Source organism: Camelus bactrianus, chromosome 14 (assembly GCF_048773025.1).
Source record: "Camelus bactrianus isolate YW-2024 breed Bactrian camel chromosome 14, ASM4877302v1, whole genome shotgun sequence".
In the NCBI taxonomy this organism is placed as follows: domain Eukaryota; kingdom Metazoa; phylum Chordata; class Mammalia; order Artiodactyla; family Camelidae; genus Camelus; species Camelus bactrianus.
The window spans coordinates 60,992,870-61,016,730 of NC_133552.1; the positions used below are offsets into that span (position 1 = coordinate 60,992,870).

Below are 23,861 nucleotides of genomic sequence, written 5' to 3' on the forward strand. Positions count from 1 at the left end.
TTAAAATGAAAAATTCACAAGCATTAAACAAAAAGCAAACAGTACAAATATGTGATTAAGTGTACTGTATCTAGAATTCCTGAGAACTTCGGATCTTTATTTTCAGCGTAGGGTTGAGAAGCAAAATCAGGAAAAGAATATCTGAAGGAGGAGCTCAAGACTTCAAAGTTCTAATTTGAAAGCTGACAAACGGTCGGATTAAAGACACTCTCAGAATCAGACTAGGGGCAGCAGACCAGAGTGGCCAGCATTACCGATGCCAGAGATGGCGCCAAAGAGGTCCTTGTGCAGGCTGCTATCCAGCGTGTTCCCAGACTTCTGCGGTGTCACCAACGGATTTACAGCTGGCAGAGTAAGTGACTCCTCCTTCACAGTCTGTCAGAGGGGAGAGAGAGAAGAAATAATTGAAGACGACTTGAAAAGATTCACCCACTGTTCTTGGAAGTGTGGGCCAAGTGGAAGAACAGGAGGAAACAGCCTGGCATCTCAAACATGCCTGAGGGGGGAGTGGCTGCCCCACGTGTAAGAGGGAGGCCGGCGGGGGGACCAGAGAAGGAGAAGGAGGGGGGAGCACAGAGTACTTCGGGTCTGCGGGGCAGAGAAATCTTGGCCCCAAAGTCATTGCTTTCCCCAGAAGGTCTAGCACCTTTCCCTTTCCAGAGCTCTGATGCCGAACATTTCTTTAGATGATTTCAGTATGTTTTTTCCTTCAGAAAAGGCCTCATGTGCTTTAACTGGAATGTTGGTTTTTCTCTCACGTCAGAAATCCTCCCAAATGAGCAGCAGACTTAACAATAGCAGCAGTGAAAATCTCTGCAAGCCTGGAGCCTCATGTGAACTCTCAATCAGCAGAGAGATTATGTTCATTATGAAGTTGTGTCACAAAGGGATTTTAGCGGGATGAAGGCCAGAGAAAAGCTGGCGTTCATTCTTCTCAGGGTTATAGCAGGACAGAGAGGGAGCAGTACACCCTGAATTACTTATCCTGATTAGAAAAGCAGACAGATTTCGAGAACACAGGTGTGAAATAGTGTTGGAGAGGGTGAGATCAGTGTGATGCATGCCCTTTAAGGACATTGAACATTCACCCTCTTTGGAACTACAAACTTGTTCTATAAATGTGGCTCATCTCAATGCACCATTATGTAGAGATGTACTCAGAGGGGGAGAGAATGTATAAAATACGGGACAAAGCATCATGATTGGGGAAGAAGGGGCAGAAACACACAAAAGAAAACTCCCCAGGTGTATGCTGTAATGACAAACCAGCAAGATGAACAACTGAGCCAGTTCATGGGTCCAGAAGGAACAGGAAATGGAAACTGTGGAACCACCAACACCTGTCCAAATTAATGGCAGATTGTCTCCAACGAAAACTTTTTTTTATAGGGGGAGGAGGCAGGTAATTAGGTTTGTTTAGTGATTTATTTACTTATTTTTTAATGGAGGTACTGGGGATGGGACCCAGGACCTCATGCATGCTAAGTATGCGCTCTACCACTGAGCTATACCTACACCCCCAAACCAAAATGTTTTGAGATCATTTCTGGCATCATCCTTCAGTCAACTTAATTTCTAGTATACCTTTAAATGACTGCATAAAGCTAAAATAAGGTGATCAGTTTGGGGAGGAGGAGTCACTCACCTTGGCCTCCTTGACATCCAGTCTGACTTTCTAATTTTCCAGACACAGAGAAACTTTATCCCAAAAAGGCAGAGACTGTGTATATGTTACATGAGAACTGGGGCTAGCACTGAGCTCTCAAAAGCTAGAATCATGCTTTTTTTTTTTTTTTAAATAAACTCCTTCCTCTATAAGTTTGTTTTGGATATGCAAAGAAGATCCTGACATCTTAGAAGATATTGAGCCATCAGGAAAACATGGTTATTTATAATGATTTTTAACAAGAGTTGAAGGTTGAGGGGAGGGTAAAGCTCAAGTGGTAGAGCACATGCTTAGCACGCACGAGGTCCTGGGTTCAATCCCCAGCACCTCCTCTAAAAATAAATAAATAAATAACTAAGCCTAATTACCCCCTGCAAAGAAAACAAGAAAAATACACATACACACACACACACACACACACAAAGAGTTGAAGGTTTACTGATTGACCCCATCTTAGCCAGAAATGCAATTTACCAACAATACTGTAGATTATGATGGTTTTAGGGGCAAAAATGGGAGGTGTATAGTTGAATAGTGTGTCGTAGCCCCCCTCTCAAATTCATATCCACCCAGAACCTCAGAATGTGACCTTATTTGAAATAGAGTCTTTGCAGATGTAATTAAGATGTAAGATAAGATGAGGTCATCCTGGATTAGGGTGGGCCCTAAATCCAAGCACTGGTGTCCTTATAAGGACAGGACAGGACCCCAGAGACACAGACCCAAACCAGGGAGAACACCATGTGAAGACAGAGGCAGAGGCTGGAGTGATGCAGCCACAAGCCAAAGAACGCAAGGATTCTGGGCAACCACCAGAAGCTAGGACACAGGCAGGGAACCGACTCTTCAACCAGAGCCTCCAGAAGTTATCAATCCAACTGACACCTTGATTTTGGATTTCTGGCCTTCTGGCTGTGAAAGAATGAATTTCTGTCGTTTGTAGCCACCCAGTTTGTGGTACTAGGGCAGCCGCAGGAAACAAATACAGGAAGTGTGTGTGTGACTGTGCATACGTACACTGCCAGGGTTCACAGGGAAAGGAGACACATCTCTCACATTGATCCGCTGGACATTCTCAATCAACAGACCAAACAGAGGCAGGTAGAGAGTGGCTATCCTGGCTTGATGGCTCTGAAACAAAGCACACAGTGTAAGTTATCCCAGACTCTGAGAAGTGATGATGCGCTGAGCTGGCACTGGCGATCTCCTGTATTTGCACCCTTCCTATAAGGATCTGCTATTAGATTTTATTACATAAACAGAGAAGAGTCTTAGTGTGGTTACCACTCATTTTCTCTTTGCTTATTTTCTTTATATTACCCAAAATGAAAGACATTTCTCCATCCACATTTCCTCCCATCAGGGATGACTCACCCTGGAAGCATATCTGTCGTCAAAAGAATGCTTTATCAGCAGGTTCTTGAGCACGCTGATGGCAATCAGCCGGACCTCCCTGAACTCCTGGAGGGCGGTCCCCACCTCCCTCAGTAATAGTCCCACCAAGAAGTGGTTTCTGCAGAACTCATCCGTTAATGCATAGTCAAGCTGGAGGTCTGAAATGAGGATAGAAACCGCTTCAGTTAGAGAGGTTGCAGCGCTCTCTGAGAAAAAATAAAAACCAAGCCCACCCTCTGCATCCAGCCCCTCTGTGTGTGTCAACAGATGATTAGACTTGGCTTTGAACAGGCAAGTGTTGATTATCTAAAATACTACTCTACTTCTTAACACACTGAACTCCTAAATGAAAACAAAATTTAAATACAAATAAATGCACTGGATTTTGATTTTGGAAGATATTACATCCTACATAATTACTGAGTTAGTGAAAAGTTTTAGCACCAATTTTCAGAATATAGAACAGTATGTTATACTACTAATGCAATTTTGTTATTGATACAAAATTTAAAAATAAAGCTGTACTAATTGACAACATTATAGAGAAGTAATACGTGCATAACAAACACGTAATTAAAGAATAAATATACATGGTCTCTTAGAATTTCTTCACACTACATGACTTCATTTATCTGTTTCCTTGTCATTAATGTCCATCTACCCTCATTAAAACCCAACTGTGTAAAATGAACGAGTTAGCATAGAACCTATTTTGCTATCACTGAATGAAGATCTAATTTAACTTAGAATTTTCTATAATATACTCTTAAAACTTCTGAACTTCAAAAAGCAAATTGAAAACATGTTAGTTTCATTTATATTAAAATTAGAACTAAAATGGACAGAGTACCAAATCAAACTAGTAAATCATCAGCAAGCTAAGTGACAAGACTGAAAGCTCCTCTGGAAAAGAGAGACACAAACGTGAACTCCACTGAGGGAGGGTAAGTCAAAGCAGCTGAACATCACACTTTGAAGTTGAAACACACCTTTCCAGTAAGCTGTAGCTCAGATTTAAATTCTCATACTGAATCCATTGTTAGAGGAAAATCTATAGGCCTCTCCTTTGACTTTAATTCTGTTTTAGATACTTGCTTCTAAACCTAATCAAGGTCTGTCTGACCCAACTCCTATGAAACCCTTCAACAGAAGGAAGGGAAAGAGTGTTCATCATCCTGGAATACTCATGTCAACAGTTTATGATTTTTAAGCCCAGTTTATTGAAAAGACAGTTCACAGCTTGAATTCACAGAAGAAAATTATTTATGGGTGTAACTGTACATGTGTGTATGTGTGCGTGCACAGAGAGAAAAGTGGAGGAGCAGGTGAGAAGGGTGAGAGGAAGGAGAATGCAGAAAAAAAAACCCACCCTTATTCCTATCAGTGCAGTCATGGAAATTATCTGTAGGTGACCCAGACCACCCGCCTAGGGCAGCCCTTCTAGCCACCAAGTACCCTGACAGCCTACTAAGAGCTTGTGCGTGTCTGCAGGGTACCTGAAGGGTCTCCGACTCACTCAGTCCTGCAGAATAAGCCACTGGGCCTGCCAGGTCAGAGGGGAGGACAGGCATCAGCACACGTTCACTCCCCAGCCACTGGGCGTGAAGAGCTGTCCTCAGCACCCTGACAGGTGAGAGGAAAAGAGAGTCGTGGTCTCCAATTCAGGTGGGCTATTCGTGGACAGTGGGTGAGGTGGGGGTGACTAGTCTGGAGTGCAGGGTGGGAAGCAATTCACTCCAGGAGGGGCCCTGGGAGAGGGGAGGGGGAGACCCAGCCAGCCCCACCTCAGAGGTGCTGAGTGACTGGCCGGGAGGAGGATGAGGCTCCCGCAGGGAGGTGCTGGTTGAGGTGAAGAAGTGTCGGGTGGGCGTGCCGTGTTTGAAGAGCTGGGAGTGGCAGGTGTGTCTGACGTGTGGGGAACCGTGTGAGTGAGACGGGCGGGGGGCCAGGTTGGATGGGGATGCTGAATGGACAGCGGTTCCCTGGGCCTAGAATGCTCAACCCCTCGCCTTCAATTATCATCCCGAAGTCACCTCAGTAAGGCTTTTCCTGGCCACCTGATCTCAAACGCCACCCCATTTCCTATCACCTTCCCTTGCTTTATTTTTCTCTCCTTAGCACTTATCTCTAATATTCTATGTACGTCACACAGGTAAGACAGCTGGGGACGTCATCCTTGTTGTCCACGACTGTATCCCAAGGCCAGGTGTAGTTGGTGCCAGGTAAATACGTATTTGTCGAATGCATGAGAGCCAACTTCAGGCCACAGACCCCCTTCCTGCTCTTTGAAAGGCAGCCCAAGTCTGTCCGGGGGGAAGCTACTTATGTCTCTGGATGAATGCCTCTCTGTCTCTCTCTCTCAGTTTCAGAGTCAGCTGATTGAGGTGTCATTGAGAGTTTGGTGGCATCCTTCTACCATTTCTCTCCTTTAGCATAAATAATCCTGAGCACATACAAGGCACTAAACTCAGTAACTATTACTTGACAGACTTTACAGACTAATTTGATTCATCTGACTTACTCGATGAAGACAAAGAAATCTCTAGGATGTGGAACAGTTAATAAAGACTCAACATGCAAACAAAAAGCATGTGAAAAGCCGTGTTGCTTGTGACATAGGTTACTGCTACTGCTAGAAACAAGGACTATGAAAGTGGTGGAATAATACAGTTTTGAAGTGAAGCAGAGCTTTTCGTTTGCTTTACTTCTTAAAGAAACATCCTAGAGGACCTAGCGGCCCCAGGAGCAAAAACCAAGATGCCTCCCGGGGATGTTATTGCAATGTCTCACTGACAGCGGGAACAAATTCACTGGTTTGTCATGAATTTTAAAACTGATCCAAGTATATGGGAAATGCCTAAATGAATAGCATACGGAAGCATTTCAGCAATCACTTGCATTCTTTTTCTTTTAAAGGAGGAAAATGCAAGAAAGCAAGCGTCACACCCCACACCTACCTACAGGAGTGTCATTTGACTCCACAGTTGGTGAAAGAAAAGCTAATTCGTAAGAAAAAAGGAAAAGTGAAACAAATGAAAATAAACTGCAGTAAATAAAATGGATTTCTATTGTTTAAGCAATGGAATTTTTCAATGAAAAAGAGTCACAGTGGCATGATCTGTAGTATGGTAAGTTTGCTAAAAACAGTAAGGTCCCATATAATACTTCATCCATTTTTTCAAAATGGAAACTTAACAAGAAAAAAATTAATTCATCAATGAAAAAATCAGGTAATTCTAATGTCATGTTTGAACTAATTCTCTTTTCTTATTAAAAATGAATGGCTGTCTTTCTGAAAAGACTAGGATTAATATATTTAAACAGAGATTACCTTGATATCTTTGAATCCTGCCTTTTCCAAATGGCATTGGTAAATTCAAAGGAATATAATGTTCATGATTGCACACCACACGGAGAAATTCAAATTTGTATTCAAAGAGGGTCTGCAGGAAAAAATGGTTAGTCATAAGTTAAACACCTCAGTGGATACTTTATACAGCATCCTAATAACCTCTAGGAATCACACAGCCAGTCTTTAGCCTCTTCTCTCTCTGAGAACTGCATGCTCCAGACTATTGTGCAGGTTTCAGAATAGCTGCAGGGATTTGTTTGAAAACTGGGAATGCATTTCATTAAACAATATCCTCCACTGACTTTTAGGGCATTTATTTTTTATGTTCCTCCTACTTCAGTAAAGGATTTCAGACAGCTTATAATCATAGACAGATTCAATCCAATTAATAAATGAGTAAGGCAGAGCTTTAAAATAGACACACAAGGGAAGAGACAGATAATTCTACCAGAGAAAGGCTACATGGTTACTCTGTTACCTTGATAAATAAACTATGATTCACACCACAGATACTTTTAGTTTTGCAGCTAAGAAGTCATTTCAGGTATTTATGAGAAAAATCAATAGGTATGTTTATGTTATGTTTGGAATTACTGTGTCCCTATTGTATCTCACACATTAATGCAAGTACTAGTTAGTACTAGTTAGCATCTCCCAGAGAGGGGAGTGAATTGTGCCTCTGGGACTGAAAGAAAATACTGATGTGAACCTAGAGAAATAGGTGGGTATCAGATAGCACTCAGTGAGGAAGAAAGAACAACGTATAACTAACACACACACACACACACACACACACACACACACACACACACACACTCTCTCTCTACCTTAGGATCTCCAGGAGCAAAGCAGCTGATGTAGTTGTTGATCTGCTTAAAGACGAAGCCCCTGTCCATGAAGGTGAAACATCTCTGTGGAGCAAACAACCCAAAAAGGTTAAGTATTTAGGTCCCAATTTTGGTGGGAAAGTTGGGTTGAAATCAGCATTTCTTGTGAATACATTTATCCTTTACCATAAAAACCTGCCATCAACATTAAGTGAGCACCTGCTATGCAGGAGTCACTCTGCTAGAAAGAGCGTGCTAGGCACTTGGCGGATCCCCTCTCCCCTGGAGGCCCCCACCTTGATGAACACAGCCAGGCTATGATTCGCATTCTTAGACGCCTCTGGGTTATCTCGAAACTTCTGAGTGATGTGTGGCATCAGCATATTCACAACAGTTTCCACTGCATGATGATAGGACGCGGGAAATCTCTGGTTTCGTAATAACTAAAAATGATTTAGAGCAAACATTCATTATTTTTTAAGTTGCAGCCTTTTGGGGGAAAAAAATCTCATCCCTGAGTTCATTTAAAAATCCCATCTTATTTATCTGAAATTAGATAAAATAAATTATTCTCTCTTCTCTCAAAGTACTGTACAAGTATTCTAATACTTCAAATAAGTGCTGTGGATTAGACCTGAGGTCTTAGACTTCAGCATGATAAAGACCACCATGGAAGTATTTATAAAAATGCACCTTTACTCCCAGAGATTCTGATCAGACCTGCATTTTTATTGCATTTTACTCTGGGTTATTCTAATGCCTGTACCTTTCAGAGATTTCTTTAGAGAACACTGGTTTAGGTTTAAGCTTCAAGTATTCAAACTGAAAATACATGGAATGGTGATTGTATGTCACTAGTTGAAACTGCTTAGAAGCAGTCCCTTTAAATTAACTTTACATAATAAGTTTTCCCCATCAGGCATGCTTACCTAAGAAATTACACGGAGATCACTTAGCAATTAGCTACTACTTAACCGTGTATCTTCTATACACCAGACACTGCACTAAGTATTTTTATATACTTTTTCATTAAACTCTTATAAACTTTTAACCCTCATTTTACAGAGGGTCAGAGGCTGGGTAAATGTGTCTTCAGTCACACAGCTAATAATAACAAAGATTCAAACCCAGATCTACAGTGAGTTCTAAGCCTGTGCTCTTTCTGCTCTGTGATGCCACGCTGCCCCTTCTCCTGCCCCGATACCTAGAACAATCTACTGAGGGATGGGAAGAAGGCTGAGCCAGACGCTCCAGGACACTGATCCACGCATGCGTGTGATTCTAACAGCCACAACGGTGGGGCGGGTTTCATCCCCACCTGACAGATGAGGAAACCAAAGCTTGGAGAGATTCAGTAAAGAATACTAACTGATTTTTAATATCCTTCCTTTCCTTCTCCCTTTTCGTAGTGGATCTCTTGGGTTTTACAGGGGCACATGGCTGCCCAGCCAGAGACTACAATTCCCAGCACAACTTGTGGCTAGATAAGGGCCATGTGACTAGTTCTGGTCAATGGGCTGAAAGAGGAAATGACACCAGCTTCTCCCAGCCATGCCCATAAAAGGAGCTGCTTTCCTTCTAAGTCCTTCTCCTCACCACTGCCTGGAATGTGGGGTGCTGGTGAGTCAGCTTCTCCACCATGCAGACGACGGTGACACCTGGGCTGGATAATTGGATTGGAGCTTGAGTCTGTGAATGACCCTGGGGGACATGCTCCCCAGTTTCTAAGCTGCCTACTGGCTTGTAATTTTGCAGAAGAGAATAATGAACCTTCTGTCTTATTTAAGCCACCAGTATCCTAATATTAAACAAACAGCATTTTGTAAAACTAGATGAAGCCTACGTATCTCTGCTGTGAAAGCATGCAGTAATTTATGCATTAAATACCAGAACCTATTATGACATTGTGAAATGCCAGCTTTAGAACACTCTCAATTCTCAAAGCAGTAACAAGACAATTTTTGTAAATGTATTTAAACTCAAGAATCTAGTGAGGAAAAGATCAAGTCATCAGAATTTGGAGTTTAGCTACTTTCAAAAACAGAGCAGTAAAATTTGAAATTCTAAAAGGATTTTGTTCCAGGTGTGAAAACCAGTAACTCTGTATTCTGAGGAGTCAGCCTCAATAGACAGCTTCCAGGACCCCAGGCAAGGCCAACTCTAACCACCAGGCATGAGTGCCAGCTACCCAAGCTGGCCACCCCTAAAAAAAGAGGTCTCCCAAGAAAAGCCTTCAGAACGGGGCTGACTCAAAGGCTGTGTAAATTATGAAAAGTGGCTGGGGAACTCAATAATGGAAGGAAGAGGTGGACCCCATGAAACCTACTGGTCAATATTATCGTAACTAAAAGTGGGACAACTGGCATCCTATGCTTCCCGATGAGATACAGCAGCACCAGCTGTGACATGTCCTTGCCACAAAGAAGATCAAATCTGAGTGGAATTAAGCCTCAAGATACCACTATACAAGTTTACAGGAAACAGAGGGTACAGAGAACCACATCATGTATCACTGCAAGGTTACAACTGGCTAAATCTAGAATGCTGGAAATTCTGCAGGACAAATGGCTTGCTTTCTTCAACAAATACACTGTATTAAAGAACAAAAACAAAAAAACTATTGGAGAGGGAGCAGTTTGAGGATCTGAGAAACCAGGGACACATAAACCCAATGCGATGTGTGGACTATGTTTAGATCCTGATTCAGACCAACCAACTATAAAATGACATTTTTGAGACACCTGGGGAAAGCTGAATACAGACGGAGTGGATGACACTAACTCAGTTACTGAGTGCCATAATGGTGCAATGGTTAATATCTTTCTAGAAAACTTAACCAATGGATATCATACACTAACATTTCACAGATGAAATGATAAAATATTTGGGAATTGCTTTCAAAATACTCCAGGAAAAAAAGAAGTATGAATGTGGATACATAAAGCAAGAGTGGCAGAGTTGATAACTGTTGAAGACAGGTGGGTGACAGGGACATGCGATTCATTAAACTATTCCCTTTCCTTTTATATTTATTCAAAATTTTCTATAATAACTTTTTTTTTATTAAAAGGGAAGAAACATGGTGAAGAATGGTATATAATTAACATACAAACCAACCAACAATGCTGTACAGTGATTAGGAGATGATAACTCAGTGCCTTTGAAGGATGGAATGAAGCCCTCCCTGCAGTGACAAACAGCTATTGTCAAAAGTCCTAATTTGGCAACAAAGCAATGAGGTAAGGCACATGTGTAAGGATAATAAAGACTGAGGTAGTTAGATGATTTTATGGAAATTACTATGAACTGAAAAGGAACAACATAGTCTAGGAAAATGAGCTGACGTCTAGGGGAGTAAGTGTATCAGCACTGGCTCAGAGAGGACATTAAGACACCAGAAGACTGAGCCCCACCTCCTGACCATGTCCAGCTGCCGGATCTCCCCTCAGTGCTGCAGCGTCCCCGGTGGCCCGGCCACCACCATCTGCGCCTCCAACAAACACTGCTGCTGCGGGGTCTGCCCATCCAGCACCTGACCACACCAGACCTGCCTCCTCCAGCTGACCCGCTGTGCCCCAGGCCCCCCACCCTGCTGTGAGCCTGACACCTCTGAACTCCTGCTGGCTGCTCAGCTCCTGGGCTGAGTGGGGTCTTCCTGACCACTCACACTCGGCCTGGCAGCCAAGGGCCCTGTGAGCCCCACCGCTGACAGCCAAGTCTCTGTGGGCACCAGCGAGGGGCTGCACCACATTCTGTGCATCATGCCGTCTGGGTTCTGACATTGACTGTCGCCCAAATTGCTACCCCGTGTACAAGGACATCATGAAAGCCTCCACCTGCTCGATTTTTCATTCCTTACTGTGTTCTGTTACTCCCTCGGGTTTAGAGACCTCTTTTCTGTGGGCTGTTTTATGGCTCTGTGAGCTATAATAATTAAGACTGTTAGCTAATAAACTTCATTCTTCTTGCTTAGCAAATAGTAGGGTGCAGAAACAGAAAAATAGTGGGGTAGACAAGGAATCTGACGACATTTCCCAGAAGTCTGAAGTTACCGCTCTTACTGGAATCCCTACGTCACTTCTCTCTTCCTTTTCTCCTACAACTTTTTCTTTCCTCTATCTCGTTGTTATTTTTATGTGTAAAAATTGGTTTTCTCTCTAACCTCTCCGTGTTTTTCTCTGGACCCCATTGGTGCCCTATCCTCAGGGGAAAAGATGTGCCTTCCCCTTCGTGCTGGCCCCACATGGATGAGGTGGTGACCCCGGCAGATCAGGAGGACGAGCAGTACTCCAGGTTGACAAAGGTGTTAGATGGAGAAAGTCTGGGCCCCCATAACTGTGGGACGGAACCCCTATACTACCCTGGACTTTCATGTGAGAAGAAATGAACTTTTTGTTTGTTTAACCCACTGTTATGTTAGATCTCTGTCACAGCAGCTGAACCTATTGCTCTACAGCTAAAGGTCTCCCAGGCAGAACTCACCACCTTCCCCCTTCCCCGGTAAACCATGATTCTCTCTCTCAAAAGCTCCAGTCCACTATATGCTACCACTCAATATCTAGGTGGCCTTTCTCCCCCATTCATATCTGACTTTAATATGTTCTGTTTGGTTTAGGTCAGATTTACTGAGGTTTAATTTATATACACTAAAATTCACCCTTTCAGGGTATATAGTTTGGTTAATCTGGACAAGTGAAACACAACTGTGTAACTACCACCCCAGCCAAGACATAGTCCATTTTTAGCAGCCAAAAATCTCCTCTTGTCCCTTTGAGTCCCTTCCCCACCCCAGCCCCTGGAAACCACTGCTCTGTTTTTTCTCCCTGAAGTTGAAGTTTTCCTTTTTGTAGAATGTCATACAAACAAACTCATACAGAGTATAACACATCGTGTATATGTGACCACGGTGACTTCCTTCCCTTAACATAATGCTTTCAAGATTGATCCATGTTATTGGATGGAAATCAAATCAATATTTTGTTCCTTCTTATTACCACGCAGTATTTTGCTGCATGGAGTTGCCACAATGTGTCTATCATTCACCAGTGAACAGACGTTTCCAGTTGCCGGCTGTTGTGAATAAAGCTGCTATGCTGTCTGCATACAGGGCTTTGTGTGGATATATGTTTCCACTTCTCATCAGTGAATACTCAGAAGTACAGCTGCCGGGTCAAACCATCAGTTGTCTCCAAGTCCTCTCTTCCTCATTCACCACGCTCTGCGTCCTCACCCCCAGTCCCACCTCATCCCTCCCCACACTACATCTTTACCAACATCACCAGAACATCATTCATATTAGTGCAGTTAGAGGGCTGGAAAAAAAAAATCAAAGACATATAAACAATGACAGGTGCATTAACCTGTTCCACAGACGATTTCAACTCCAGGAGGAAGGTAGACTCATTGATATAAAAGCTTCCACACCACTCTGCTAATATGTCTCCTCCCTTTCATCTCGTCACTACTCGATCTCTCTATGGTCGCTACCAAATCGTCCACTACTTGGCTGCAAAACGCCCCATAATCTCACCGTTGTTTCTGAGTTCATCTGTTTTCCACTCTTCTCCTCTACCCTCAGCCTGAGCTCGCCCACAGAGGCCTCTCTTGGGCACAAGCTCCTTTCCCTGCCTGACACGCATTCTCCTCCCCAGAGGAGGCGTCCTTCTAAGCTCAGGTGACGTCCCACCTCTAGCGCCACACTGACCTCACACACACACCTTCCTGCACTCCCCTCTAGCTGCAGGTCTTCCTTCTCCAAGGACTCTGTCAGCTTCAAGGTTGAGGGTGCACCCTCCAGTCCATCTGCATTTCTCCTCAGCACTCTGCATGGAGCAAACACTATTCAAAACACCCACTCGTGGGTGGAAGTCTGGACATTACCATTCCGCCAGCATGCATGTAGAGAGTTCACACACACAGTTTAAGGGAAGTCCAGGAGTCCACCTAGCACGTGAACCATACCACCCTTCTTTCACTCTCCAAATGAAAGCTCTTTCCTTGCTCAATTAAGACAGGAAATGACTGAAGGCTCAACAACTAACCTTAAGAGTATATATTCATCCTGTCCGCTGCCGGGTTTCTGGCTTCCCTGAGGAGCACCTGTGGAATGCTAACAATTTGCTTGATCCAGTGTGGGTGGGAAGGAAATTCAAAATGAGTCTGCTGAAATTATAGTTGCTAAAAATAGTTGCTAGAAAAGAAACACCTAAAATATGCTGACCTTAGAAGCAGAGTGGGGTTGGGGGTTGGGAACTCCTTAGCAGGCCCCAGTGAGGCCTGTTTTATATTCTCCTCAAAAACTACTTATTGTAAATTCCAAGCACATCACCTATAAAACACTCAAGTCTGGCACAGTCCTATGCGATCAATCCAAACTCTGCAGGCCCATCTGCAGTAGTAAGGAAATTGATTATTTAAGATGCAGGTTCAGAGAGAGGCTCTGATTCACAGCCCTCCTTAGCAAATGTAGCAAAGTGTAGGCTAAGGACGGGAGGCAGACACGCGTGGCTGCCCCACCTTCAGCGTAACAGCGTGCAGATTCATCCCTCCACACTCACAAGCATCAGGTGGATCCAACCCACTAACACCGGCGTGGACACTGAAGGCCTCAGCCCAATACTATGCCCCTAAATGCTGATCGACAGCAGAAATTCTCGGGAAGGGCACTTTGAGCAACTGGAAGCACTGCCTGACTCTTGTATGAATTCCATCGCACAGCTGCTCCTACAAGTCAGGTGTGTGCCTGTTTGTGACACTTTAAGAGAGACTCACCAATGAGGAACAAAATCAAAGGCAGGACTATAAACACACTGGATCATATTAAATGTTCAGTCTAAAAATGTAAAGACTGAAGGGATTTGACCATGATTTTGGAAATTGTAAGTGATACAGGAATGGTGAATAGGTACTTGCTCCCTAAATCCAGAACATGGTGATCGGGGACTAAGACGTGGAGTTCTTAAGATGTAAATATAAGGCAGACATTAAAATAACTAATTCAAATACACAACGCTCATTACTCCTAAGATATGAGGCAAACTTAATGCAGGCTTCAAAAATTTTAAGAGAAGTTGCTAGGTCAAGGTGTGAGTCAGGTCAAGGGTAGCATGATTTAGGGGAAGAGACGCATGGTATCTGGGTTGACACGCAAGCACAAGTCCTAGGGGAACCATGTAAAAGTGAACAATGTCAAACTCCCCAAAGTGGTAAGCAGGTGTTTTGAATCTCTTTTTATAGTAAATTATGTATGGTTTCTCCTTTTGGATGCCTGGGGTTTTTTTTTTAAGCTGCATAATTTTAAAATAAACTACCTCTAAAAACTCGGTGAATGTTGTTTTAGAGCCAGAGTATAATTAACTTACAGAAAAGGTTGTGCATGGCAGCATTCGAGTGCTTTGTGTAAAGTTCCAAAGACAAACTATTTCCCCGAGGCGTGGGAGAGTCAGGTTATGCGGCAGAACACTTGGCTCTGCTCAGTTGTGTGACCCTGGGCAGGTCACTTCATGGCTTTATACTTCCATTTCTAACTCTGTGGAGAAAACGGAGGAGTTGGACCAGAAGGTAGCTTTCAGGTCCCTATGAACCATAAAGTTCCATGGTTTAATCTGGCATCTTGAGAAAAGAACACACACAATTAAATTCCTTTATTAATTTTCTATCACAGTCCTTAGATCCATGACATTGATACCTGATTTTAAATATGCTTCTTGGGAATGTTTCAGACGTGTTCCTTACGTCCTAAACCCTCCATCCCGGGGTCTAACTGTACACGGTCCCACCTGGACTCCATGAGGGCACAAACCACGCTACATTTACCTGCATAATCTCTGAGCCTGGCTTGCATATAATGAGGGCTCAATAAATACTTTCTTAACAAATCAGTTATTTTTAAAAAATATAATCAAGTCATCAATCTCTCTGAAGTGATCCCATTTATTTAAAGACAAAAATAATGAAAAAGCCAGCAGGGGCCTCGTTATGGACTGAATTTTGTCCATCCTCCCCCAACCCCAATTCATATATTGAAGTCCTAACCCCACCTCAGAATGTGAGTGTATTTAGAGATAGGGTCTTTAAGGAGGAAATTAAGTTAAAATGAGGTCATTAAGGTGGAACTTAATCCAATAGGACTGGTGTCTTAATAAAAAGAGGAGATCAGGACACAGACACACACAGAGGGAAGACCACGTGAAGACACAGGGAGAAGACGGCCATCGTCAAGCGAAGGACAGAGGCCTGATAAGAAACCAACGCTACAGAAATCTTGATCTCAGACATCTAGCCTCCAGAATCATGAGGAAATAAATTTCTACTGTTTATTCCCCTCAGTGTACAGTAGTTGTTATAGCAGCCCCAGCCGACTAAGGAAATCCTAGAGTCTGTCCTGTATAGGACACCATTTTTAACAGGAAGGCAATATAACAAGATGTGTGTGTGTGTGTGTGTGTGTGTGTGTGTGTGCGCGCGCACGCGTGCCTGCACACGTGCCCATGTATGTATGTGTGAGCACGTGCATGACTCTTTAGCTGCATACTGCCAAGCAGACAATCTGCTAGATTTTTCCTTGGCAGGCTGTGCCAGCATGATTTAGATGGTGTATTACTCTGTGGAAGGCCGGGCCCACCTCCATCTGGCATTTCCTCGTGCACTAAAATTAAAAGAAAAAGAGGAAAAAAAGGAAACCTCCTGATCAGGCACCAGCACCGGCTCTACTAGAAGAAAGCACAGCTTTAGGTTCTGAACCAACAACCTTCCAACTGACAAAATACACTAGCCTTTCCCAAGGCTTCCTTCGCATCCAGACCCCTTGTCCAGGAGCCTAGATCTTGATCCTCGCCCCCTGTGGCTCCTCCCTCCTTCCCAAGTTCACTGCAGAGGCTGCTGGGCCCCAGAACCGCTGCTCCCTGCCAGACTCCGAGACTCTCTACGGCTACACGTGGCGAGAGTTTGCAGTCACACAGCGACTCCAGGACCCCCGTGACTCTCAGAAGGAACTCTGCGACATGGCCACTGGGTTTACTGCATTCAAACTTTATAAAAATTTATCTACACTGAGCCTCAGATAGCCAGTTATACTTCGACGGGCATCAGTCCAGAGACGAGCCCGGTCATCTCATGCAGAGACCAGTGGGAACCAGGGACAGCAGGGGGAACCAGAAAGTCACACACATCCAGGCACCAGGGGAGGAGGTGTTGGGGGAGATGGAGTTAATCTCAGTCTACCAACTGGCTACAGAGGACACGTGGTCATCTCTGACACACCCATCTAAGTCCCTGACAAATCTCTACAATGCTCAAGACAGTCAAGAGACATTTTAAATGAAAGCTTAAACTGCTAGTCCCGTTTCGACAGACATGAAGATTTCTAGGCTAGTCAAAGCAAAAAGCCGATTTCTCTGGATTTAATCACACTGTGAGTATGGGCTGTGGGGCCAGACTGGTCACAGAGCCTGGCTCCCTCCGCAAACCGCAGCATGGCCTTGGGCAAGTAACTCCAGCACTCAGTCTCAGTTTCTTAATCTATAAAATGAGGGCTAAGACAAGTACCTCCCCCATAGGGTTGTTATAAAGCTAAAATGCTTACTACTTGGAGAGCACCTAGCATAGTTGTCTGACTGGCCCGCAGAAAGCATTAGTAAGTGTTAGCTACAAACAGGATGGAAGAGACTCCCCACCAAGAACTGCCAGGCAAGTCTTGGTAGGAAGTGACGTACCTTAACTTTGGAGTTCTCTATCAAATGCTGAGCCATGGATTTTATCAACACTTCAAAGAAAAACCATGAATACTGAAAGGAGAAAAAAGGATCCAGTAAGAAAAACAACAAATTTGAAGGTGAGACCCTCTTAGGCTGACGTTGTTCACTGACATGAAACAAGTGTGACCCGGAAACACAGCTGGACGTCTTGGTGAGTCGTTGTCAGACCAGAGGTTCACGGCAGAGGCTCTCCTGCTCCCATGCGTCCAACAGTGAACAGTTCCTTCCCACTAGGAAACTGGGCACACACACTCAGCAAGGCACAACCCAACCAGAGGCACCCCTAGATTCGACCCATGGCCTTTCCTCCCGGCAGAGTCTCACCAGCTGACACTTACCTTTACAGGCTCTAACCCAGTGTCCTCCACCGGTTTGAATATACTGACTATGAAACTGAATACAGTAATGCCTGGTGGCTCTGTTAGGAGCACAAGTACAGGCAGCAAAGTTGTTACTGAAGAACTAACTCTGGCACCCCTTTTTAGGAGGTAAAAGAACACCAAAAGGGTGAAATCTATCAGGAAGTGAAGTTTGCATTTTCTTCAATCAATTTCAATACCGCAGAGCTACACTGGCCCTCCTGACATACCTTAAGCAGTTTGTTGCTGGTGAGGAAATCAGCAGAGGGCTTGAGAATCGTGGTCATGGATTTGGCCAGTTCTTCATGCACTGTCTTGTATTCGGAAGCAACATACGGCTCAGCCTTATAAGCATACTTTGAAGAAAAGGGAAAGATACTTTAATGCAATGGTTTTCCAAGTTGGGCTGAAAGCTGGAGAAGCTCCAAAGGGTGGAGATCAGGGACCGAGGTACAACAGCATAGGAGGGAGAGGAAGGTGTGGAAACGGAAGGTGGGAAGGGTGGTTGTCATGTGACAGAAAGAGGGAGCCCAGGGTGTCTTCAGGGAACACATCAACCTGTGTGAATCACCTGACTCAGCTGGATCAGTAGTCCTCCAGCCCACAACTCCACCTCCCAAGGACTTCAAGCAACATGTCATACGACATTCAGTAACTGACTCCCTGAAGAACCCGAACTTTATTTTTTAAACTAATACATAACCATAATTCACAGAGGTTGAAGACTAAATAGCACATGTATAACTTTTTAGAACAGTAAAGGCCACAGTGTTCACTGAATATTGTATGCAAATCACAAACGTGTTGATATTTATCCTAATGACACCTCTTGCTTTCCCACAGTCTTCTAATTTGATGGTGGCCAGAGCAAACCTTCCCATCTTTAATCTTCTAGGTCATTTGGTCACATTATTTGCAAAACCCATTAAAGAAAGAAATACAGTTGAAAGAATGAAATTCAGTAAATAAATGAATGGCTGCCCCTCTCTGGACTTCCTGCACCAGCTGTAGGCATAGAAGAGAAAGGAGAGGTGTTAAGTTTCATCCCAAAATACATCCCCAAATAACTAGATTGAAAAAAAAAAGTTCTTAGTAGGAAAATTGGAGAGCCACAGATTTAAATGACTGGGGCAGTTTAATTTACATACCTTAACATATGACCTCAAGTGGCTCTCCAATCCTTCCTCATGGCACTGGGCAACCATATGAATAATGACCCTACACACCACAGGAATGAATAAAGCAATGAATAGTAATGTGAAAATGGAAACATTTCATTATTATCACAGCAGTAGTAGAACAATGATGATGCTATTGGCACCACAGGAAAAGAGGAAACAAGGGATTAGATGGGGTCCCCACATATGGGATCAAAATAAATTTCTTAAATATAATGTTCAACACATACTCGCATCCCAGATACATATGACTGTGCTCCAGATGTGGACAGACTGAAAGAGAAGAAGGGTACCACCTCTCTGGCTCCCTCACCGTGTCACGTTGACAGCAACTTCCTCCTGGGTGGCTCGGGTGAGGACGCGGAACAGCTGGTTTAGAATGGTGGGCAAGAAGGCAATCATCACATGACCTTCCATTGCGTGCAGGCTCTACAGATGTGGAACGGCAAAGGTCATGTTCTCTTTTTAAAAGCAAACCCACCCCAAGTAGTCCCTACTCAGTTCCCAGTAAGGATGGAAGACACACATCTAAACAAATGGAGACAGTGGCAGGCAGACTACTGGACAAAGATATCCCTGTCTGAGCCCCAGGACCTGTGCACATGTTACATAGCAAAGGGGAATTTAAGGCCCCTGATCAGATTAGCTGGCCTTGAGATGGGGAACTCTCCTGGATTATCCAAGTTGGGCCCAAAGTAACCACAAGGGTCCTTAAAAGTGGAAGGAGGCAGGAGAGTGGGGGTGGAGGGGACAACTCTGACAAAGAATGGTCAGTGATGCAACATCGTTGGCTTTGAGATGGAGGAAGGGGCTACAAGCCAAGGAATGAGGGCAGCCTTTAGGAGCTGGAAAAGGGCAGCAAACAGATTCACCCCTAGAGTTTCCAAGAAAGGAACTCAGCCCTGTTAATAACACCGTGGTTTTAGCCCAGTGAGACTTGTGTCAGACTGCTGACCTACAGGAAGTCTAAGAAAACAAATTTGTTTTAAGCCATCAAGTTTATAGTAATTTATTACAGCACCAACAGAAAATAAATAAAAGGTTCTTCTTCAAGTCACATGGCTCCCTATGAGGTAGCTGAAAGGGGACTTGGAAAGCAGTAATTTCAGAATCCCCAACTCCATTTTCCCTGCTTAAATCAAACTTCTATTTCATTTCTCACGTTTCATCTATTTTCTCACCATGCCTGGAATGCGCTTTTAGCAGCTCTCCTTTTTCACAGTGCCCCCATAGAATCATGTTCTGGATGAAACTCCCCTAGAACAACCCTCCTGCTCTCCCTGTGCCATGGTTCCTAGCCTGCACAAAGCTGGGCTTGGTTATATGTATTATTTCTGGGTTTTTTATTTGCCCATCTAGCATACATTCACCAAAGTTATGCTGTCCCCGACAATGAACTATAAGTTACTTAACGGGGAAACTAAAGTCACCACTTTTTATGTGCCTGTCACTGTTGCTCTGCGCCGTGAGCACTCACGAGGAGGGCCTGTGAGGCTAAGTGGTTTTCTAGGCGGCACAATGTGTCTTAGGTCCAGCCTGAGAAAAGTAAACATGGGGCTAGGATGAAGAATGCAGTAGTAGGATTTCCAAGTCAACTTCTCACCACTATCTAAAACCATACAGGCACTATCTGTGTGAGAGCATCCAGCTGCGGACAGCCTTATAAGGTTCCCAAGGGGTAAGAACGACACATACCACCGAAGAGAAAACCCAATCTACTCCACGCTCATTAAAAAGGGGTTACTAAGAAAGCCGTCGGATACCTTAAGGTATTTTACAAGTTCATTCCCTAAGGCGTGGGCTCCGGATTCAGTTTTCTGACAGTACTGGAAAAAATTATGTAAATGCTGATCCTGAGGGCAAAAAAAGAAGAAAATAAAATGAAAGCCTATTAGCATATCTGCTGCAGAAATACAAGTGTTTGCTTCCTACGGTGTGCGTGATTTATTTAGACTATGAAACTTACCATATAAAAATGAAATCAAAGAGATAAAAATAAAAATAAATTGAGAAAAAGATTTCAAAGATCCTCCAACAAAAGAGGAAGATTGTTGAAAAATGTTACTTGTAATATTCATTTGTATTGTTACATGTCAGCACCTTATATGTATTTTCTTTAAAAAAGGACTTATAGAGTAAAAACATATCTATGTAATATAACAATTAGGATTTTATTTTGCTAAAAAATCATTTAAACTCATTCAGAGCAACCTCTGCCAATTTTAATGGAATAGCATGTACCTGTGTATACACTGTAGAAACCAGATGAGTTGAAACTTTCAGCAGTGGCTTGCTTCCATCCACCCACTTAATTTCTGGACCGTAATGCTAAAAAAATATGGAGGAGAAAACATCCCAACAGATTAGTGACCTTGGCTTCAAACACCATCTTTAGTGAGGGTCCCTGATGAGGTGCTAAAGGCCCAAACAGCCTCAGTGACTTGACAGTTATGCCTGGCTCAAAGCAGGAATACAACCAGTACTAATTTCTGCCCACTTTCTTCTCCCAAGTACAATGTTCTTCTTACTGGAGTTTCTCTTATCTTTTCTGTTTAGTTGCAGCTGTGTGAATTATTGTTCATTTCAGAGAGAAAGACGCCAATTGTATCAATGACTTAACCAAACTTGAGTTCAGGATTCTGAAAGTGATGGTAGAAGGTACCAGATAAAACAAACAGGTTAGTATGTATTCCTGGCACAGGCAAAGGGTCAGTCATCTGTTTGTGCTTATTTTTATTTCTGAAGCCTTCATTTTTCTCATGTTCAGACTAGGAATTATAACTGAATGTTACATGATTTACCTTTATTTTGGAATATTTTAACTATTTGTCCATAACATGGGCCCAAATTTGGCACTATTTAAGTGCAGAGGGACATTAAAAGCCATTCAAAATTAAATGAAACAGACCTTAACTAAGCATGTAATAAAACTGAAGTCTATAAAATTTAAGATGGCCAAACAGAATGTAAAACAGCAAACCAACTGGAGAAATCTGAGAAAACTCAGGCTTTAATAAATCAGAAATGGGCTACCATGTGGGTGAGATATTTGCTTCCTATACTTACGTAAGCTGGAAGACAATTCCTAATCATTTGCGTGACTCTAAGAACACATCTTTATCTGAGCATGGCTAGTTTACAGAGACAAACTTCGGTCTCATTCAGTACCTCAAGTTTCTATTTTCCTGATGAGGCATTGCTAGCTCAAGGTTTATAAAATGCCCACACTACAATTCTAGGTTTTGATAACTGTTAAAAGCACTACCTGCCAGTGGCCGAAGTTTACCTGAAAATGAGTAACTAAAACCAAAATACTGGGACTGGCAAAAATATGACATACTTTTTTGGTGTTACTATAGTTTAAGTTGATCTTTAATGTTTTCTGAAGGAACTGAAATAAATCAATCTTAAAGTCTGGTACCCTGCCCATCCCAAGCTCCTGGTAGTCAAGGTAGCCAGACGGGAGATTGGCTGAGACAGGCATGTGTTGCTCACTGGTCACCACCCTTCCGTCTTTCAGAAGAGGAAGCCAGGAATATCCAACTGTTGAAACAAAGAATAACAACAACAAAAATCACTGTAAGTGTGGGAAAATGTACGAAGACAGCCATGTTACTACACTGCCTGATCTTTAAGAACTATTAATATCAATCAGAGTAAGAAACTGAAAAGACCCTGAATACAGTCTCTGCAGAACTTTGTCTGCAATGTATGCTAGCCTCTTTGGGATTGGAATTCTAAAATTATCTCCTATAAAAATGTAGACACGCAAGTCAGGCATGCTACCTGCACAAATGCCATCTAACGACCCCTTCACAAAGGATGGAAATTCAGAATCAAAACAAAATTTAAGAACCTAATGTGGAAGTCACGAACAATCGAAGGAATGATGAAATTCAAACCTTGTGTTTCAACAACATCCTTCTTCTTTGTGCTCCCCTTACTTGAATTATCACAGCTGACATGGAAGAATGTGAACAGCAAGTGGTGCTTTTCATGTAGCTGGGTGGGCAATTCTATTTTAATCTGCAAGGAAGACAAAATAACAATCTTTCTTATATTGCAAAACAACAACGTGTCACCCACGCACAAACCCGCATTTGGTCTCCAAACTGGTATTAACATTGCAGTTAAAGAGACCTGAGACTGTAAAGCTGTGCTAAGGAAGAAATGGATCCTTAATACACGGTTATGGTCTAAATGTCTGTGTCCCCCGACAAATCCACATATTGAAATCCTGACTCCAAAGGTGATGGTATTAGTAGGTAGGGCCTTTGGGGTGATTAGCTCATGAGGGTGGACCTCTCATAAACGGGATTAGTGCTCTTATAAGAGATTCCAGAGAGCTCCCCAGACCTTTCCCCTATGTGAGGACACAACTGAGAAGTCTGCAACCTGAGAGGTGACCCTCAACCAGCCATGATCTTAGACTTCCAGCTCCAGAACCATGAGCAATGAACACCTGCTGCTTACAAGCCACCCAGTCTGTGGTATTTTGTTATAGCAGCCTGAATGGACTAAAACACACATTGATCAGAAACAGAAGAGCTGGTATTTCAACTCAAGAAAGAATTGGACAACACATGACAGACACTTCATTAACACAGCCGGGCATAATGAAAAACCAGGATAGAAAATTTAAAAGTACAGTTCATATAGTAGTTTTAGTGAACTAAGTTATAATTCTACATAAGGAAATCCAATAATAAGAAAGTAAGATTCTCAGGTTCAACAAATGTTTAACTATACTTAAGTATGAATTTGAATGGAAATTTGTCAGAATATTAACTGTGGTAGTGATGTAGGCAGAATTTTGACATTTTCCTTTTCTATATTATCTGCATTTTCCAAGTTCTCATTTTTTATAATAAATGTTACTTTTATAACTAGAAAAAATTATGTGCAATAAATACTTCAACATTCAGTTCTATCGCTGTAATTTCAGTATAGTATGCAGCTTCGCTTGAATTTTGTTTTAGTAAACAAAGAAATTGGAGTTTTCCTTAAAACTGGTTAAACTGGGTTTTCCCTTGAAAAACCTCACTTACCTCATCATAAAATTCTGGGTTTTGGTGGTGGTGTAAAACCGCAGCAAAGGCGCTTCTTGTGAATATCGGCCCACCAGGTCTGCCGTAAATGCACTAAAATAAAAATTACCAAAGGGAGACACCAGTATTCAATTAACAGACTAAGAAATTAAACTCAGATGTGTTGTAAAGAAAGCAGCATTTCTACAGCATAAACTTAACCGCCTTTGATGAATTTCTCCTGCTTTTACAGGACTTGAGACCCACAAGCCCCCTTACTCCTGGGTTCACGGCCCCCACCA

The 23,861-nt window shown here is 42.9% G+C and overlaps 1 protein-coding gene across 15 annotated transcripts in view; it reads right to left on the reverse strand.

Moving 5' to 3' along the window:
* The window catches only part of DOCK9 (dedicator of cytokinesis 9), a 256,309-nt gene that overhangs the window by 57,531 nt on the left and 174,917 nt on the right, over positions 1-23,861 (reverse strand). For 9 of the 15 annotated variants that reach the window (XM_074378467.1, XM_074378465.1, XM_074378460.1 and 6 more), the window contains exons 19-33: positions 23,581-23,673; positions 22,435-22,558; positions 21,954-22,075; positions 20,774-20,860; positions 20,296-20,385; positions 18,846-18,961; positions 18,503-18,572; positions 17,585-17,710; positions 16,954-17,025; positions 7,537-7,683; positions 7,241-7,324; positions 6,393-6,504; positions 3,041-3,219; positions 2,684-2,797; positions 255-375 (exon numbers count right to left, since the gene is read on the reverse strand). In XM_074378467.1, the coding sequence (XP_074234568.1) occupies positions 255-375; positions 2,684-2,797; positions 3,041-3,219; positions 6,393-6,504; positions 7,241-7,324; positions 7,537-7,683; positions 16,954-17,025; positions 17,585-17,710; positions 18,503-18,572; positions 18,846-18,961; positions 20,296-20,385; positions 20,774-20,860; positions 21,954-22,075; positions 22,435-22,558; positions 23,581-23,673 (1,657 nt within the window). Of the gene's footprint in view, positions 1-254; positions 376-2,683; positions 2,798-3,040; positions 3,220-6,018; positions 6,061-6,392; positions 6,505-7,240; positions 7,325-7,536; positions 7,684-16,953; positions 17,026-17,584; positions 17,711-18,502; positions 18,573-18,845; positions 18,962-20,295; positions 20,386-20,773; positions 20,861-21,953; positions 22,076-22,434; positions 22,559-23,580; positions 23,674-23,861 lie in introns of all 15 variants that reach the window. The other 6 variants (XM_074378456.1, XM_074378453.1, XM_074378459.1 and 3 more) reach the window with 1 other exon arrangement.